Source organism: Pituophis catenifer, unplaced genomic scaffold (assembly GCF_029215685.1).
Source record: "Pituophis catenifer annectens isolate HBS135680 unplaced genomic scaffold, rPitCat1.0.hap2 SCAF_2, whole genome shotgun sequence".
Taxonomy (NCBI): domain Eukaryota; kingdom Metazoa; phylum Chordata; class Lepidosauria; order Squamata; family Colubridae; genus Pituophis; species Pituophis catenifer.
Window position 1 is genome coordinate 76,466,721 of NW_027256882.1, and position 17,212 is coordinate 76,483,932.

Sequence of the window (17,212 nt, forward strand, 5' to 3'; positions counted from 1 at the left end):
CGTAGCTGGAGCAGAACAGGTACAGGTGAATGCTTAGAAAGTTGGGTTTAGCCATCTGTCACATTCACCCACTAATAATTGAAAGATATAAAAGCTACATAATCCTTCAGTCCAAATCAAAATAATTATGTGGGATAATGCTCAAGGAAGGGATGTGTCTGCAACAGCCTAAAAGTCTGGGCAACTTTAGGCCCTGTATTATATCACAGTCATCTGGAGGTTTAGACTGGATTTGGTATTTTATTCACCTATCAAGGACATGGGATAGGCAAATGCTATCCCATGCATTTGCCTATCCCATATGCATTTGTTTAATGCTATTAAAGGTATTGTCACAGGATCTAAGCTGTTCAATAAGCTGCCTTTTGTAACTGTCTGGTGGGGATTTTATTAATGCCAGTGGTGTTCAATTGGTTGTTCCAGATATTTTGCGATTGCAGCCAAGGCATCTATTATTATTGGTACTATCTTTGCCTTCATTTGTTACAGTCATTTTACTTCTATTTGCATGTCTCTGTATTTTGTTATTTCTCTCTCTCTTCTGCTGTCTCCAGATACTGCCACTTCAGGTACTAATCAGTCTTGTTTTTCTGATTAACAATTGTTAAATTTGCCTATTTGAATTTTAAAGTCCCAAAATACTTAACTTCTTCATTGTCTATTTTCTTTGTCTATTTTTGGTCCCACCAGTTCTTTCTTGCAGGCAAATACCGGTAGTATTTGTTGCAGATATTCCAATGCACCATCATTGCTAGTTTGTTATGCTGTTGTTTGATGTCAGTCTGTGCAATCTTCTTGCAGCAGCTAACCAGGTGGTCTACTGACTTCAGCTTTTTTGCAGAGACAGCATTTCCATCTGTTGCTATTACATGCATTTATTCTTAAGGCTTAGTCTCATGTAGCCCTCCTGTCACTTTCTTTAACTTTCTATTCTTAGTCATTTCCATTTCTTTGTTGTTATGTGCTTTTCCAGTATTTTTTTTTTTTAATGTACTGACTGTGTAATATTTTGCCTTTCCATGTTACTTTTCCCGGAATTTCTTCTTTCTCAGTAGTATCAGAACTATATTTTTATCTCTTCTTTTAAATATATAACTCAAGGTTGCAAACATACTGCATACAGTACTCCTGCTTCATATTTTCCTCACAACAACCCTGTGAAGTGGGTTGGATTGAGAGAGAGAGAGAGAGTGGTGGGCCAAGCCACCCGGTCATTGTTAATTTCACCATTGATAAAGCATTCTAGGCCTAATCCAGAGCAGAAATTAAGTGAGGACAAACTTTAAAACTGTATCTGCTAAAGAAGCTTTTTAACTTCACATGCTTGTGATCTGGGGATGTGCTAAAGCCAAAACAATGAGGTCACGTCCCTTGGAAGGTCTACTGCACAGGTGTCAAACTTGCGGTGTCATGTTGCCATCATGTGACCTATTGCGACATTTCCCCCCTTTGCGGAGCTGGGGTGGCCGTGGCCTGTGCGTGACGCATCTGGCCTGTGGGCCACTAGTTGGCACCCCTGGACTGAGACATGTTTGTGCTGCAGTTAAAAGGACATTAGTATGAACAATTCAGCTTGACAACTGCATACATATTCAAATAAAATGCACAGATTCCACATAGCAGCACCAAGAAACAGTAATGTCCATAATGTTGATGATACCAACAACAGTAACGTCAACATGCAAATACTATGGTTATGTTCTTGTATTGCTATATCAGAGGCAAGGATTTAAATTTCAACATTTGCATGGTGGTGTCATTATGTAGTTATCATCACTGCCCCTCGCTGGGGTCCTTGCCCTCCCCACCCTCTGCAGATGCCCATGTTAAGAATTATTGGAAAATTTATTAATATGGGAACATAGTTACGGATCTAAGGCAGGAATAAACTCAAAGGATCCACATTTTAAGGCAGCATGGTAACTCTGACCAGGGCAACTACCCTATCACACAAGGAATGATAATGAACTGTAGTAATTACAAATAAAGCCACCTTGATCCGATATAGTATACCTATATATAGAAGAGTCATAATGTGCCTGGGGGAACAACAGGAGGTGGCCATCACGCCTTGCTGGCAATTCTTTAAAGCGTCACCATAAAAGGCACCCTGCACGAGTACTTGGCTGCATTATTAACGTACCCTACCGAAAAATTAAGGAAAGCTAACAATCGGAAGCGGAGGGGAAAGGGACAGGGGCGGGGGGCTGTACTACCGCGAGAGTTAACGTATGGCCACAACTGTGAATTAAAGCAAAGCAGCAAAGTGACACGTGGTACTTTCAAAAACTTTTGAGCAGGGATGGCGGGAGGGGAGGGGCTATGCTAGGAGTAGCAGTTATTGACAAAGCTCCAGGGGGCTTCGTTTAAAAAAAATTTTTTTTATGGGTTCAGGGGAAATCGCAGAACGCCAAATACCGGAACGCCTAAGACCGGAATTGCTACTTCCTCGGATCAACTCTCAGACTCGCTTCTACTTTCATTAACAATTAGAAAGAAAGGAGGCGGAGTCGCACTTTCGTTTGTAGGGAGAGAAACCTCCCAAGCTTTGCCCTAGAAGTTTATCACCCCCCCCCAGCAAAAGTAACTCGTTCCCTCTCTTTAAGTCAGTTCTGTTGCAAAATCACGGGGGGGGAGGAGAAGAAGTCGAGGGAAGGATGGAGAGTATTTCTGGTTTGTTCTCTCAATTTCTTTATCCTCCAACGTTGGTCAGCTGGAAGAATGAAGAGAAAGCAGGCTGTTAAATCTCAAGAGCTTAAATGTTTTAAAACAGAGCGTGTTGTCCAACTTTTCGATCTTCCGCTTTATTACATCAGCTGATGCATCGATTCTTTGCAATCTACATAATTTCCACCCGTCCCTCTTAGCGGAGAAGAGTTTTAAGGACGAGGCTCTCAACTGCAGGCACCACTTTTGAAGTCGCGGCGATATTTCTCTTCCTTTCAATGAAGCTTCTTCCCTCCCCCCCCCGCTTCTCCTTTCCCAAGAATCCTTGGCTAAATCGTTTGTAATTTTTTAAAAATCTCCCTTTCAGCCGCTTCGCTTTAGCACGCCTCCCTGTTTATTTTCCAGCTTTGAGAGTGGTTGTCTTCCTGTTCCCCACCACCGCCACCCTTTTTAATATTTTGCACGGTGCCAAGCTTGGGAGTTTTCGCATATTCGCCTCCCCTTTTCTGCAGCCTCCCTCCCCAGCCCCATCAGAGGAAATATTACAATGTTGCAAGCTGACGTAAGGACATTACAAGGAAAGGGCTACATTTCGGAGTGTTTATGAAAAGCTTCGGTACTGTACTGTCACCAGGGGGCATGCAATAGAATGCATTTCGTCCAACATTTGGGATAATGATCATTTAGAAAGCACTACGACCAAAACAAAAAGAAAAGCAAGAAAACGAAAAAAAAGAGCGAGCGAGCGAGCTTCCAGCGAGCTTTGGAACCGGCGCCAGGCAGAGGAGCCATGCAGTCAAACTTTCGGGAAGCCTTGGTTATTTTTTCTGACATTGCAGCTCGCCCTTGAGGATCGCTTACTGAATTCTCCGGATTTTGTTTTGCTTCTTTTTTCACCCCCCCCCTCCCTCCCTCCACCTCTCCCGCCGTCTCCAGGCCCAGTTGATTCGCTTTGCCCGTGGCGGCAAAGGAGGAGAGAATCGAGCGAGCTCCCCAACAGCGAGGAAGCCGCAGCAAAACGCCCTGCCTGCCTGCCTGCCTGCCTCTCTCCGCTGGCTGGCTGGCTGGCTGGCTGGCTGACTGACTCTCCCGCACGGCTCGCTTGCCTTGGGATCCAGTGTTGTTTTGAAGGGAGCTAACATGGCGACGGTGCCCGTCTATTGCATCTGTAGGCTGCCCTACGACGTAACCCGCTTCATGATCGAGTGCGACGCCTGCAAGGACTGGTTTCACGGCAGGTAACACAAAGCGATCGGGCCTTCCTCTCCCCCCCCTCAACCCTCCGCTCTAGGGCAGAGATCCCCCTTCCTATCGCTCGGGGCCTTTTCGTCTCTTTGGCTCGCCAGGGCAGCAGCGGCGAGAGCGAGCGGGAGAGAGAGAGAGATGGTGGGCTCCTGGCTGCTGCTTCTGCTCTGTGCAGTTTTCCAACAGGCCTTTTTGGAGAAGAGGAGGAGGAGGAGGAGCCACTCTCTCGTTTCCCTCTCTTGTATTTTTTTGTGTGCGTGTGTGGTTTTGTTTTTGTTTCGTAAATTGTCGAGCCCGGGCATACACAATGGACTCTCCCCCCCCTTCCTCCCGGGGCTCTGGTGTCAAGGGGCTGCGGGTAGCGGTGGTGGCGGAGAGAGCTATTGTCCTTTACTCGGGGAGGGACGGCGTGCGGGCGGGTGGACTGGCTGACTGACTGACTTGCTTGTGCTAAAGGGTGTTTCTCCCTTTTTTTTTTTTTGTGGAAATTATTATTTTATTAGCTCCCGGTTTCTGGCCCGCTGCCTCTCCGCCCCTCCCCCGATCGGGGTCTTATTGAGTGGATCTTATGGGGAGGGAGGGTTAAGGATTTAAGGTTAGATGCTTCCCCCCCCTCACTTTCTCCAGAGAAGGCATGGAGAGAGCAGAACCAAAGGCAGGGAGGGGAGGGGGGGAAGGTTGAGGAAAGCGGTTCCACAATGTCTGGCTAAGAGAGAAAAGCCAGCGAGTCAGTCCCGGGAAGGATCCCTACGGAGCAAGCGGGAATCGCAGGGACCGGGGCAGCGGAGGCGGCTCTTGGGGAGCCCGCGCTTCGGGCGGTCACTTGCTTCGCGCCTCCTAAGGGGAGAGGGCGACTGAGAGGGGGGGTTGTTTCCTCGCCTGCTGGGCGCCGCGATTTGGCTGAGGAGTGCGCGGGCCCCGAATGGCAGCTCGGAGCGAGGGAGCGGAGAGTGAGGGCTTTCCCTAGAGCCGCGGCCACAGAGGGCATTCCTCGCTTCGCAGGCTGCCGAAGCCCGGCCGCTAACGCCGCTTCGCCTCGGCTGGATTCTGGTATGGAGCGAGCCAGTCCACTCCTCCAAATAGCGGAACCAGAGTCTCCGGCCAGACTCACCCCGAAAGGTGGGCGGAGGAGAGCGCAAGAAAGGCGAGACCCCTTTTTTTTGGTCTTCCTGAGGTAGCGCTGTTTTGTGGAAGCCACCCCCCACCCCCACCCACGGTTGCCACGTCCGCCTCTTGACACTTTCCCGGTGGCCCCCTTTTTGTTGTTTCTGTTCCCGAAATGAGATACAAGGGATGGTGGTGTGGATTCTTTGACCCTGTCCGAGGAGACAGCTGGGGAGCTTAATTCCCTGACGCTCCCTGGTCAAAGCTCGGGCTGCCCGTCTCCTGGGCGGCAGACTGTTTTAATTCGCCTTGTCCACCGTCAGCAGCGGAATCTGAGACAATGTACGCGGCGGGGGCTTGGAAACTCCCTCGGCCACCCGCTCGTCTCCTTGCGTTTGATGAGTATTTGATTTGTGCAGGAGAGGTCCCCGCCTCCCCCCTCGCCGGCCGCGTCTTTGTCAGGCTTTCTTGGGTGCTTTAATTATCACTTCACCTCGCCCGCGTCTGCCTTGTTTGCAGGGACTCTCTGGATATGATCTGACTGATCAACCTGATCTTTGTGCCTCGCGGTGGCGGGGTTGCGTTGCATGCGGAAGGCAGACGCGTCGCTCATTTTAAAAATAAATAAATATGGAGCTGCAGGAAGAAGGGGAAGGGACTTCATTCGGCTGGATTTCCTAGGAGTTCGGTCTTAGGTCTTGCGGAAACTAAGGCACCTCTGATGGAAGCCGGTGACACTGAAACGACTCGGATCTGATGCCTCTAGGTCCGGGCAGCCGAAATTTAAAGCTCCCGTGTGAGGCTCTTCTGATGCCAGTCGGCAGGAGTTTAAAAGACTTCGGTGTTTTGTTTCGAGTGTGGTTTAGGGCTTTAGCCGCGCATGGACGATGGCGTGTCTCCGATGGATAATCTTCCTATGATTCGTCGCTGAGCTTCATTGCAAACTTGCACAAGATCTCTCGGCTTTCTTGACAGCAGCGGACAAGGGATCAAAAGCAGGTTGACCTTCGGGAAACTCAATTTCGAAGGCAAGGATGATTGCCTCCCCGCGGAGGAATAGATAAGGTAGCTTTAATTAACTAATGAGGATGATAGGGTCGCTTTGGTTATGTTGGATGCTTTTTCAGTAGTTTTGTTTACTTTGGAGTTTGCCCATTGGTCTGGGCATTATAAAAAACAAGTAAGTCACTGTCAGCCTAAAACTGGGAAAATTTGGTATAATCTGATTGGTGGTTATAATTCATTGTGTCTGATGCACAGAATAAAGTTATACTTTATCCCTTCAAAATCATCCAGCTTTAAACAATTGTGACAATAAGTACTTGTATACAATCCATAACACTGTCTTGATCTCTTTGGAGGAAGAGGATGGTACATTCTCTCTCACACACACCATGAGTTGCTAAAGAAAATTGTTTTTTAAAAAATCTCCCAAAAGACTAAAGGACATTCCAGTACTTGATGCTGAAATAGTAAATAATTTTGTATACTATAAAAAACTTTCTTCAAATAAGATTGGTAATACCTCAGTCCAATCCATTAATTTCAGTAGACTAAGACACTATTATTTCTGCTTTGAACCAAACTGCTTAAAATTAGCCTGAGTTTAGGAAGGAGAGAGAAAGAGAGACATAGGAAAGAGCACAAGCAGATCTTGTCTTGAAATCTTTAATTCCACTTATGTAAGTATCTACCCAACTATCTATAATTCAAAGTGTATGCTGTGATTAAAAATAAGGTATTGTTAGCCTAGCATATATATTTTTTCCTTTTAAAAAATTAAATGAATTTCACTATAATTTTCCTTTGTGCCATCCATGCATTCAAATTGACAACTATTAAAAATACAATAATGTTTTTAAGAAAATAGTTCTGTATTTAATACTAATAAACCTTTTGCCTCTGTTTAGTTACAACTGAGCTCTATAGAAAAATACAATAAAGATGAGTGGCTATTTAGGAATACTCACACAATTGTAAATGGAAAGTCTTAAACAATGAAGCAAGGTTTATGTTCACTCCTTACTATGTACATAGTCCATGATGCAATATGTGAATGCTGTATATTTTTCAGTTCTAAGGATTAAAAGTTGAAAAATTCACCTAGAAAATTTAAGTGTATTTATTTATATTACTTATATCTGATTTTACGGTAGGGGAGAGAGACTAAAATCATTATATTGTAAGTCTCACTACCTATTAGCTACCTTTTGCAATAAAAACAGCTATTAAAACAAACAAAAAGATGTGAAGAATGCACCTAAACAAGACTTTTGTGAAATAATTTTGCTGAGTAATTGAAAACTGGGTAGAATTCAGAACAAACATACAAAAACACACATATAATATTGTGTAATGACAACATTGTGTTGCCATTATCATTTAAAAGGATGATACCCATATACACAGGAAGGGGAAAGTTCAAAAGAGAAAACAAGAAAAGTACTGCAATAAGTTTTCCTAAATAGGATGATTTTCATTAGCTGAAATTTCATTATATACAAAATCACTAGCTAATTGGTATATGATCAATTTAACTGAAAAATGAAAAACTTATTTGGAAGGTCCCTTAATGATACATTTTTAAAATGTGCTACAGGTAAATCCAGCATTATGTTTATATTAATTATGAAAGTATTGTTTTTTGTATGTACAGTATTTATGAACTTTTTGGCGGAAGATTGATGTTCCCAAGAAATATGGACTGGAAGTTTAAGTCTAACTCATCTGTGAGCTATAGGTTGGAGGAGACTGATTTACTTCTTGCATTGTATCTAATTTTTCAGTTTGTTAACTATGGTCATAAGATGATTTTTTAAAAGATTTGAAGTGTGATACCTTCAGTTCTAAAATAAATGCAGATACATGTTTAGACCAGAGGTCTTCAAACTTGGCAGCTTTAAGACTTGTGGACTTCAACTCCCAGAATTCTCCAGCAGCTGACTGGAGAATTCTGGCAGTTGAAGTCCGCAAGTCTTAAAGCTGCCAAGTTTGAATGCCTCTGGTTTAGACCATTAAATTTTAATGGATTTCACCAGAATACTAGACCAATAATCATGCCATTTTGGGAACTGTGATCAGTTCTCAACATATTTGGAGACTACTAAGCTATATTTTAAATTAATTATGGTTGTTTTCATACCTCGCACTAATGGTTTCTTAAGTTTTGGGTTTAGCAAGATGTGTATAGATTTAGCTACTGTACATATAGCTTGATTCTACCTTTGTGTATTCATACTCAATAGAAAATACTTTTCAGTTGAAGTGTATAGGATTGTACCCTTAAGCATAAATAAATCTTATCACTTCAGGTGTGAATCTGGTTTTAAAAATAAGAGAATATAGTCACAATTAATGCAATCATTAATTATATTCTTTATATAATATCAAACATTATTTGTTACCTAGTCTAGATAGGTAACCTATTTGTTACCTATCTAGATGGCAGGTAGTTCAACTATACAAAATAGGAGGAGGCAGTCCCATTAAGGAATCACTTTGGAGTTGTAGGTGTCATTGGAAATTGTGGTTTGGGAACTTTTATCAGCTTTAGCTAATACCACCAATTGTGAGCTTATTTGGGCATATACCTAATTATAACTGCTGATATTTAAGCATCCTTTGTCTGGATAATTGCAATCTATTAACTATGTGGCGGCCTTTGGCCCTGTATAATAATTTCAGTCAGTCCAAGTTAGGATAGTGAGATTATTGCTTTCAGTCTGAGATGAATTCTTCAGTTATATTTCGCAAATCTTTTATAGTCTTCACTGTTTTAAGTGTTAAAACTATGGAAGATAAAATGCTGCCCTTGGAGGTTGTTTAATTTCCAATGCATGTTGAGATGGCAGATAACATCAAGCAGAACCTATGTTCCATAGCTGAACACATGTCACCCAGTGTCCACAGGGAAGATAAAATGATCAAGTGATGTAATTTATGTCATAATCTCATTGTGAAAATGGAACAAATATATAATTTGCATCAGTTGCATCACAACATTACCGATACAATTTAAATAATTTGTATTATTTATACAATGAGATCATGAGGAATGTGAAGTCATTGTGACTTGTGGCTTACGTGCCTACCCCTATGTAAAAAGCACCTGAAATCCCCATGATGATCCTTCACAACTTAAAAGATTCTGCCAAATGACATGGAGTGCTGCTAAAGGGAAGGCGTTTGCACTGATGACACAGCCGTCTTTAGAAGCTATACTGGTATCAAAATGTCATGGTACAAATGAAGCAGATTATGTAATTTAGATCATTTGTTCAGTGTCATGATACATGTGCTGTCACTTGCTTCACTCCCTCAGGATAGTCCTCCATTCCTGACTATCCTGAGGGAGTGAATCAAGTGACATCACAAGTATCATGACACTGAACAAATGATCTGAATTAAATAATCTGCTCTCATTTGTACTGTGACATTTTGATACCAGTATAGCTTCTAAAGATGGTACCCTGACTACGGTAGCCTCACTAGGAAATGATCACATCAGATAAATTGCTTGGTTGTTGTTGGGGTTTTTTGCGCTTGTTAAAGATGTTTTCTTTTGACAATTATTTAGTTTTTAAAAGTGCTTATACTTTTTTTCATTTTGCATGTCATACTTTTATTTTCATTTCAGTTGTATTTTTCTTAATTTGTTGGTACTATTTTTATATTTCTATTCACTTATTAGCATTTTAGACTGAATATGTCCCGGTCTGGAAAACTGTGTATTATTTATGAAAAATATTTCATATAATAAGAATGGGAGAAAGACTCTAACAATGTATTTCTTTCGAACAACAGTCTTTTACAAATTCTAATCAGTATAATTGTAGAATGATTAATATTTAGGCTTTCAAAAGAAATAAAATATCTTGAGCCGTTTTGGTAAGATTTATGTAGTTTTACTCATACATTGTTCAAAGTAATAACATTCTCTCCTCGTGTTGAATGAGCTTGTTCAACAAGAAAAAGACCAGTTTTCTATAATTTTACAGCCTATTTTGCATTCAAAACATACAATATTAAATATTAAATAACTGAAACAAAAAGAAGTATAAAAAGCATTTTTGTTATGGAATTGTAATGGTAATTTGTAATGGTAAAAGAAATCCATGATGTTTTGAGAAGTTATAGGCCATGGACAAGAATGAAAAAAGTACACTAATAAGTAACTATTTCATGATACAATATATAGAAACATTGCTAATTTATCAATCAAACCTTGTTAAAAATAAAGGGATAAAGAATCATCCCATTGCAATATTCATTTTGAAGATTTTAGGACATAATGAATTTGAGTATGTGGTATATTTTCCATATTTTCAGAGGATATTTTCTGAAAATGTGTGAATGCTGTTGCAGAACTCTTATAGAGGGGAAAGCTTTCTCATTCTACTCTTTTTTTTCACTCAGATGAGTACACTTTCAAGCAAAGCATTGAGTTGTAGTACTTTATTTTATATTATTATTTTAGGTGTAAAAACTTGTAATTGGTTACAGGTAGTCATTTACTTATGATCATTGGTTTAATGACCATTTGAAGTTACATGGCATGGACTTCCCGCAGGCAGCGATGCTGGAATTATGGCCTGCACTACCTCCCCACGGTCACTGGCATATTGTGGCATATGGGACAATGCATCCGCCAAGAAGTGACCTAAAACCAGTCCTCACATTGACAATCAATGTAATGTCTCCAGAATCATGTGATCAAAATTCAGATTCTTGGCAACCAGCATGTATTTATATAGTTGCAGCATCCTGGGATCGCATAATTGCCATTTATAACCTTCTCAGGGGGCTTCTGATAGGCAAAATCAAAAGCCTTGATTCACTTAAAGACTGCAATAAAAATGGTCTTAAAATTGGGCATGACTCACTTAATCACAGCATTGCTTAGCAATGGAAGTTTTGGACTCAATTATGGTTATAAGTTGAGGTTACTTGCATATTGCTTTTAATCTTGTTTTAAGTATTAAAAAGTAAAAAAAAATACTTGATAATTAATGAACAATTAAATTCAAGCATTTTAAAAAAGTACTAATTCTGTGTAGCAGTTATGACATTGGCCTAGAAACCAAGAGGTTCAATTCTAGGCCTCCTTTGGGCATGAGGACCAACTGGGCAACCTTGGGCCTGTCACTCTCTCTCAGCCCAACTTACTTCAACAGGGTTTTTGTGGCAAAAATAGGTGGAGGAAGGTGTGTTGGATATGTTTGTTGCCTTGAGTTGTTTGTAAAAATAATAAAGACAGGATACAAATAAAATAGAGGGATGGACGGACAGACAGGCAGAGATAGAGAGATAGAATCAGATGATGCATGGAAACATCACACCTCCAGAAAAGTATCTGTGTACTACTGAAGTTGGAGGACCATTTTAAAGTCTAAGGATCAAACCAAAGTATAGAAAGTATAGAAATACTTCTGAAAACATCAGTCTAATAATGAATGTCATTAAAACTAAAATGTTAAAAATTAAAGCATACATAGAGGTAAATGAAAAATGCTGATGATTTTTCCATTATCATTGTACTTTATAGGTTTTGAGTAACAGTATTATGGTTTGAAAAGTAGTATCTAGATTAAAGCTCTTTTCTTCCAGACATTAGTGTGTGAGTAAGGGTAAAATTAGCTTTTGACACTGCTTATGATGTGCTTGCCAAAATGTGTGTGAGATAACTGTTAACATGGAATGATGCTCGTGGCGTGGCTAAGTTATGCCAGTAACTAATCTATTTTCTGTCTTACTAAAAAGCATTATATGAAAGTCTGATTGACCAAAGCGGTCATGAGCAGCGGAGGTCGGCATCTTTGGACTCTTCTGGGACATAGAAAATTGGGACTTAGGATGTAAATCTTGGAGAACTTTTATTTACCCCATCTTAAAGAAATTACCTGGCGAAAATTATTACTTCTATTTTACCCTTTTTCTGCCTGACCATTGCTTTGGCATTGCCCAGTTCTGGGCTTCCATACATACCATCTGCTTTTTTTTTTTTTCAGATTTGGCAAATGGTTATTAATGTTCTTTCTTTTTAGTTTTAAAATATCTCTATTTATATTTGTTTTATTTTTAGTTTGACTTCTGGCCTAGTGGCTGTGGTAAGATTTGAGCTCATTCAGATTGATTGGAATGGAAGAGGAGTAAACAACAACAAGCATTAATTAACAGGCAAAATGAAGGAAAGAAAAAAATAGATATGTAATGTGCTCATGAAACTGAGAAAAAGGGGAAGTATGTAATTAAGTGGTCTGATCTTGTGAAATAGGGAAGTAAAGATGTACAGTAGGTTATGATGTCTCCAAAGGTTGAAATGTATGTCAGCAAACATGAATGTTTGAATTGAATTGAAAGGTTCAATTCAAATGTTTGAATTGAATTGAAAGGTTGTTGGTGTTCTTGAGCTTGGTTGTTATTTATTTTATTTTATTTATTTTGTCGCATTTCTATGCCGCCCAACTCCCAAGGGACTCTGGGCGGTTTACAACAAAGAATAAAACAATGAAAACAATCCCATAAAAAATGTTAAAAAGAAAAACATTAAAACATTAAAAACTTTAAAAACGTTAAAACACATGCAGTCCGATTCGTGGCCGGGTCTCGCAAGATCATTATAACGAGATCAATGGCCCCAGGCCTGCCAGAAGAGCCAGGTCTTTACCCCTTTGCGGAAGGCCAATAGGGTGGGGGCGGTCCAGATCTCAGGAGGTAATTGGTTCCAGAGAGCCGGGGCAGCCACAGAGAAGGCCCTCCCCTGCGGGCCCGCCAGCTGACATTGTTTAGCTGATGGGACCCGGAGGAGACCGACTCTGTGGGATGTCTCTGTGGGTTGTCTTGCAGATATTTCATTTTCCAAACTAGGTAACATCATCAGTCTGACTGATATATTATCTAGTTTGGTAATGGAATGTCTGCAAGAAAACCAAGCTCAAAGATTATCAAGGACCCCTAATTCAACTCTGAGCTACAAATATTATCCTCTATTGACATTAAATTATTGTGGGTGCTGATGAAAGTAAGAATTCATAGGCTGATGATAATTGTATGTGGGAACTCTAGTGAATCATGATAATGGAAGAACCAGACATGAGTTTTGGGAGGACATTTGGAGATACAGAAATTTTGCTTACTTACAGGGATGGTCATTGAATGTTGATTGAGGTGATGTGATATTTTTAATTCTGTGATTAGCCTTCTGTAAGCTCTGCATATTATGGCATAGGAGCCCCAATAAGTACATTAAAAAAAAAACTCGAAACGAGTAAACATTTTGAATGTAATCTAAGGGGGCAAAATTATCCTGTTAACTGACACTAATGGATAGATGGGAAGAATTGGGAACAAGATAACAAGTTAGAGATACTTCCTGAACTGTATTATTGATGTAGATTACAAAAATCCCAACACTTTATATCTGTGACACTAGTTGAAGAGAAAATGTTTAATTGAACCATAATTAACAGCAACCAAAGATATCTAACCAATTCCTTCTTTTCTTCCCTTCTTGATAAACTGTACAAAGTGACAAAAAAACAAAAACAAAAACCAAACTCAACTCCTAAGTATCACGTTAAGGACTAACTCATATAAAAGTGGATCATTTGGCAAATTAAAACAAAAAGACATAATAAATCCATAATAAATTGCAAACATAATGTGGACAAGAGAAACAGATTAAGGTATTTAAATCTAGACCTATTGGTCTGTCTGCTAACAAGAGTGACATTAGGCTTGTGTCAAGAAAGAATGAGGATCTCATTCTTGAATGAAATCCTAATATATTAACCACTTTTAGTAGAAAAAAATTGACCTGGGTATACATACTGTTCCTTTCTCACTTGATGCTAATTATTATTTGCTGTTATATAATCTATTTATTTCTTCAATTTCTATAACTGCTCATCTCAAACAAGTGACTCTTTTTAAAGCATGAGCTAAGATAAGATACTTGTAAAAGTAATTGTGTAACTATGATTAGAAACTTAGAATTGAAAATATATAAAGGATAACAAGTGGTAAGGAGTTATTTTATTTTTGATACAAATAACTTTTCAGAGGTGAGTCCTGGTTCACGTTCAACTCTCAATTATGTTAGAACAACATATTGTAAAACAATGGAAACACTTTTCAGCTGCTTTTAGGCATTCCACACACCATTTAAAATGATAATGCAATTATAATGTTGGACACAATTAAAATAGACAAATATTATGTGGCTCTCTTGTTCCATTATCCATTATTATTTACAACATAACAAAGTATACGTAAAATGACTGACACCAAGTATTCAACACAATCATATGAATTGTAGAAGAATGTGAATTCATGCAGTGTATATGTATTAGGGATGTCTCAAATGTAGAATATTCCTCATATTTTGTGTGTATTCAGAGTGTTTGCAAGGAAATAGTTAAATAGTATATTTTTTGTAGTCTCTTTCCCTGCAACATTTATGGGCCTATAAATTTAAAATAAATTATTGACTCTACTTATTTTTTAAATAAAAATATATTAGAACTGATAATGATATTCACATTCTTCATGAATTCATTTGAAATTATAGCAATTATAATGTGCTAATAGCATAATATTTTTATTAGAGTATAATCTCAATGCATTATTATTTAATGCAGTATATCAAATGTACAACTTTTACTGATCCGCTTTTTTCCCTTCACATTAATCAGAAACTACTTTTGACAAACAAGGGCTGCATATTGCTTAATGCATTGTTAAGCCGCCCTGAGTCTCCGGAGAAGGGCGGCATATAAATCAAATTAAAATAAATAAATAAATAAAAATAAAAAATAAATACAGATGGTTTAACTATTCAAACTTTTTATGTAAAGATGTAAGATGGATCCGGAAATTCTTCTGTATCCTGTAGGTATATTGGATTGAAATCTGCACAGAATAAATAGTGATTAGGGAAAAGGTAAATTTAAAGTCCATATACTTTTGCTTTTCTAAGAACTATTTGCTCTCTATGCATAAAACATAATTACAGCAAAGTTTGGGATGGAACAAGTTACTCAAATTAGAATTTTATGTATGTGTAGCAATAAAGTTAAAGAATAGGACAAGCTTTATAAACTAGGAGCTAAGATAAGCTTGTAAAAAGAAACAAAATATAGAAACAAAAACAGACATATGGAAATGTCTCTTTCCAGAAAAAGCACCAATTACAGGATGCAAGTTTGTGTCTGAGTTCTGAATAGTTTGTCTTAACTTTTAACTTCTAACTGATTTTAATATTAATTTTAGTATTAAATGTAATGTATATTTTTGAGCTTTTATATTCTGCTCTTAAAAATTGGTTAGCTTTCTTGAATACTTGTCAGAATAGATTGATAAGCATGAATTAAATAAATAAAAATAATAAACTAGAAAATTAAGTTCAATTTATATATATCCATTTTTCATTTACCATTATTTTATGTGGATTCTGTATACACTACTAGATAAATTGCATTGTGAGTTTAATTTAATTTAATTTAATTTAATTTAATTTAATTTAATTTAATTTAATTTAATTTAATTTAATTTCCAATTTATATACCGCCCTTCTCCCTGAGGACTCAGGGTGGTGTACAGCTAAAATAAGAACATAGAATACAAATATTAAAAACAGTTAAAAATATATATAAATTTGGCCCAGAAATTAAGAAATCACAAACCGATTAAAAGAATTTAAAAAATTTCTTCTTAAGCCAGCCCGGCTTGCTGGAAAAGATGGGTTTTAAGGGCACGACGGAAGGCACTGAGGTCATGGATTCTCCTTAACTCAGGGGGCAACTGATTCCAGAGGGTAGGAGCCCCCAAAGAGAAGGCCCTCCCCCTGGGGGTCACCAGCCTACATTGTTTGGCTGATGGCACCCTGAGGAGGCCCTCTCTGTGGGAGCGCACGGGTCGATGGGAGGTCGTTGGTAGCAGCAGGCGGTCTCGCAGATAGCTAGGCCCTATGCCATGGAGCGCTTTAAAGGTGATGACCAACACCTTGAAGCGCACCCGGAAGACCATGCATTTAAAGAGTTAAATGCACTTTAATAATTTGATCCAGTTCCTGGAAAATAGAGCTGGTTTGATGTAACAATTAAGATGCCTACAAATTAGGAGACTATAAATTCTATCTTCTCTTTGGTGTAGAAATCATCTGGGTGACTGTCCTTATTCTCAGTCTACTCCGAGGGATGTTGTATTCAGTGCAAGAGGGAACATTATGTACGTTGTCTTGAGTTGTATAAAATTCTTATAAAAGCAAGATATAAATCAAAATTTAAAAATAGATTACTTAAATTTTTAGTACATGTGATAGAGAGAGGGTTTTTTTTTTTCACATGTTGCTTTAATGACCCTGATTGTTGGGGGCAATATGTGACTCTATAAACTGCTTAGAGAGTGCTGTAAAAGCACTGTGAAACAGTTTATAAGTCTAAGTGCTGTTGCTATTGTTATTTCTATTATAGGGATTTCTCTCTGGAATTTATTGTTTATCTTTGAGGATTCACCAACAGGTCCCTTTAATTGTAGGCCACAATGCCCCACAACCAGTTTTAAAGGGCATCGTCTTAAGATGTTGCATTTGTTCCATTCTTAAATTACTGTGGAAGCAGCAGCTTATATCTGTATAGTTCCATTTTTTAAAAGTAACATTTTCTAAGCCATTTTTTTTCTGCAGCCACAGGCTGTGGGGCTTCTTTGATGATAAGGTTGATAATAAATCAGGTCCTGAGATCAGTCCAGCTCCACGTGCATTGTTGCTTCCTTCCCTCTGGTGTATGAGGAAGGCTGTTCATGACCTTTTTGTTTGTACGCAAGAGAAATCAGATCCCTGGTTTTCTGCAGGGACATCTGCATACATAACGCCAAGATTAGCGCTTTGGAAAGGACTGGTAAGATATTATACTGGAGACTATCAATAAAGGAGAGTATTAGTAGCTCAGGGTTGAAATTAGGGATCCTTGGTGCTCTCTGAACTTACTGTATTTTTCGGAGTATAAGACGCTCCGGACTATGAAATGTACCTACCTTTTTTTGGCAGGGGTGAAATCTAAATTTTTTTGCTACCTGTTCTGTGGGCGTGGCTTAATTAGTGGGCAGGGCTTGGTGGTAAGGTGACTGGGTGGGCATGGCCAAGTCAATGTCACTTCTTTGCCCTTTTTTAACCTACAAAACACAACACAACACAACT

General features: G+C 39.1%; 1 protein-coding gene across 1 annotated transcript in view; it reads left to right on the forward strand.

Annotated features, from left to right (window-relative positions):
• The first annotated feature begins 3,767 nt into the window (after positions 1-3,767).
• The window catches only part of PHF2 (PHD finger protein 2), a 137,354-nt gene continuing 123,909 nt past the window's right edge, over positions 3,768-17,212 (forward strand). The window contains exon 1 of the mRNA XM_070936981.1: positions 3,768-3,905. Coding sequence (XP_070793082.1) covers positions 3,808-3,905 — 98 coding nt within the window. The 5' untranslated portion in view covers positions 3,768-3,807. The remainder of the gene's footprint in view (positions 3,906-17,212) is intronic.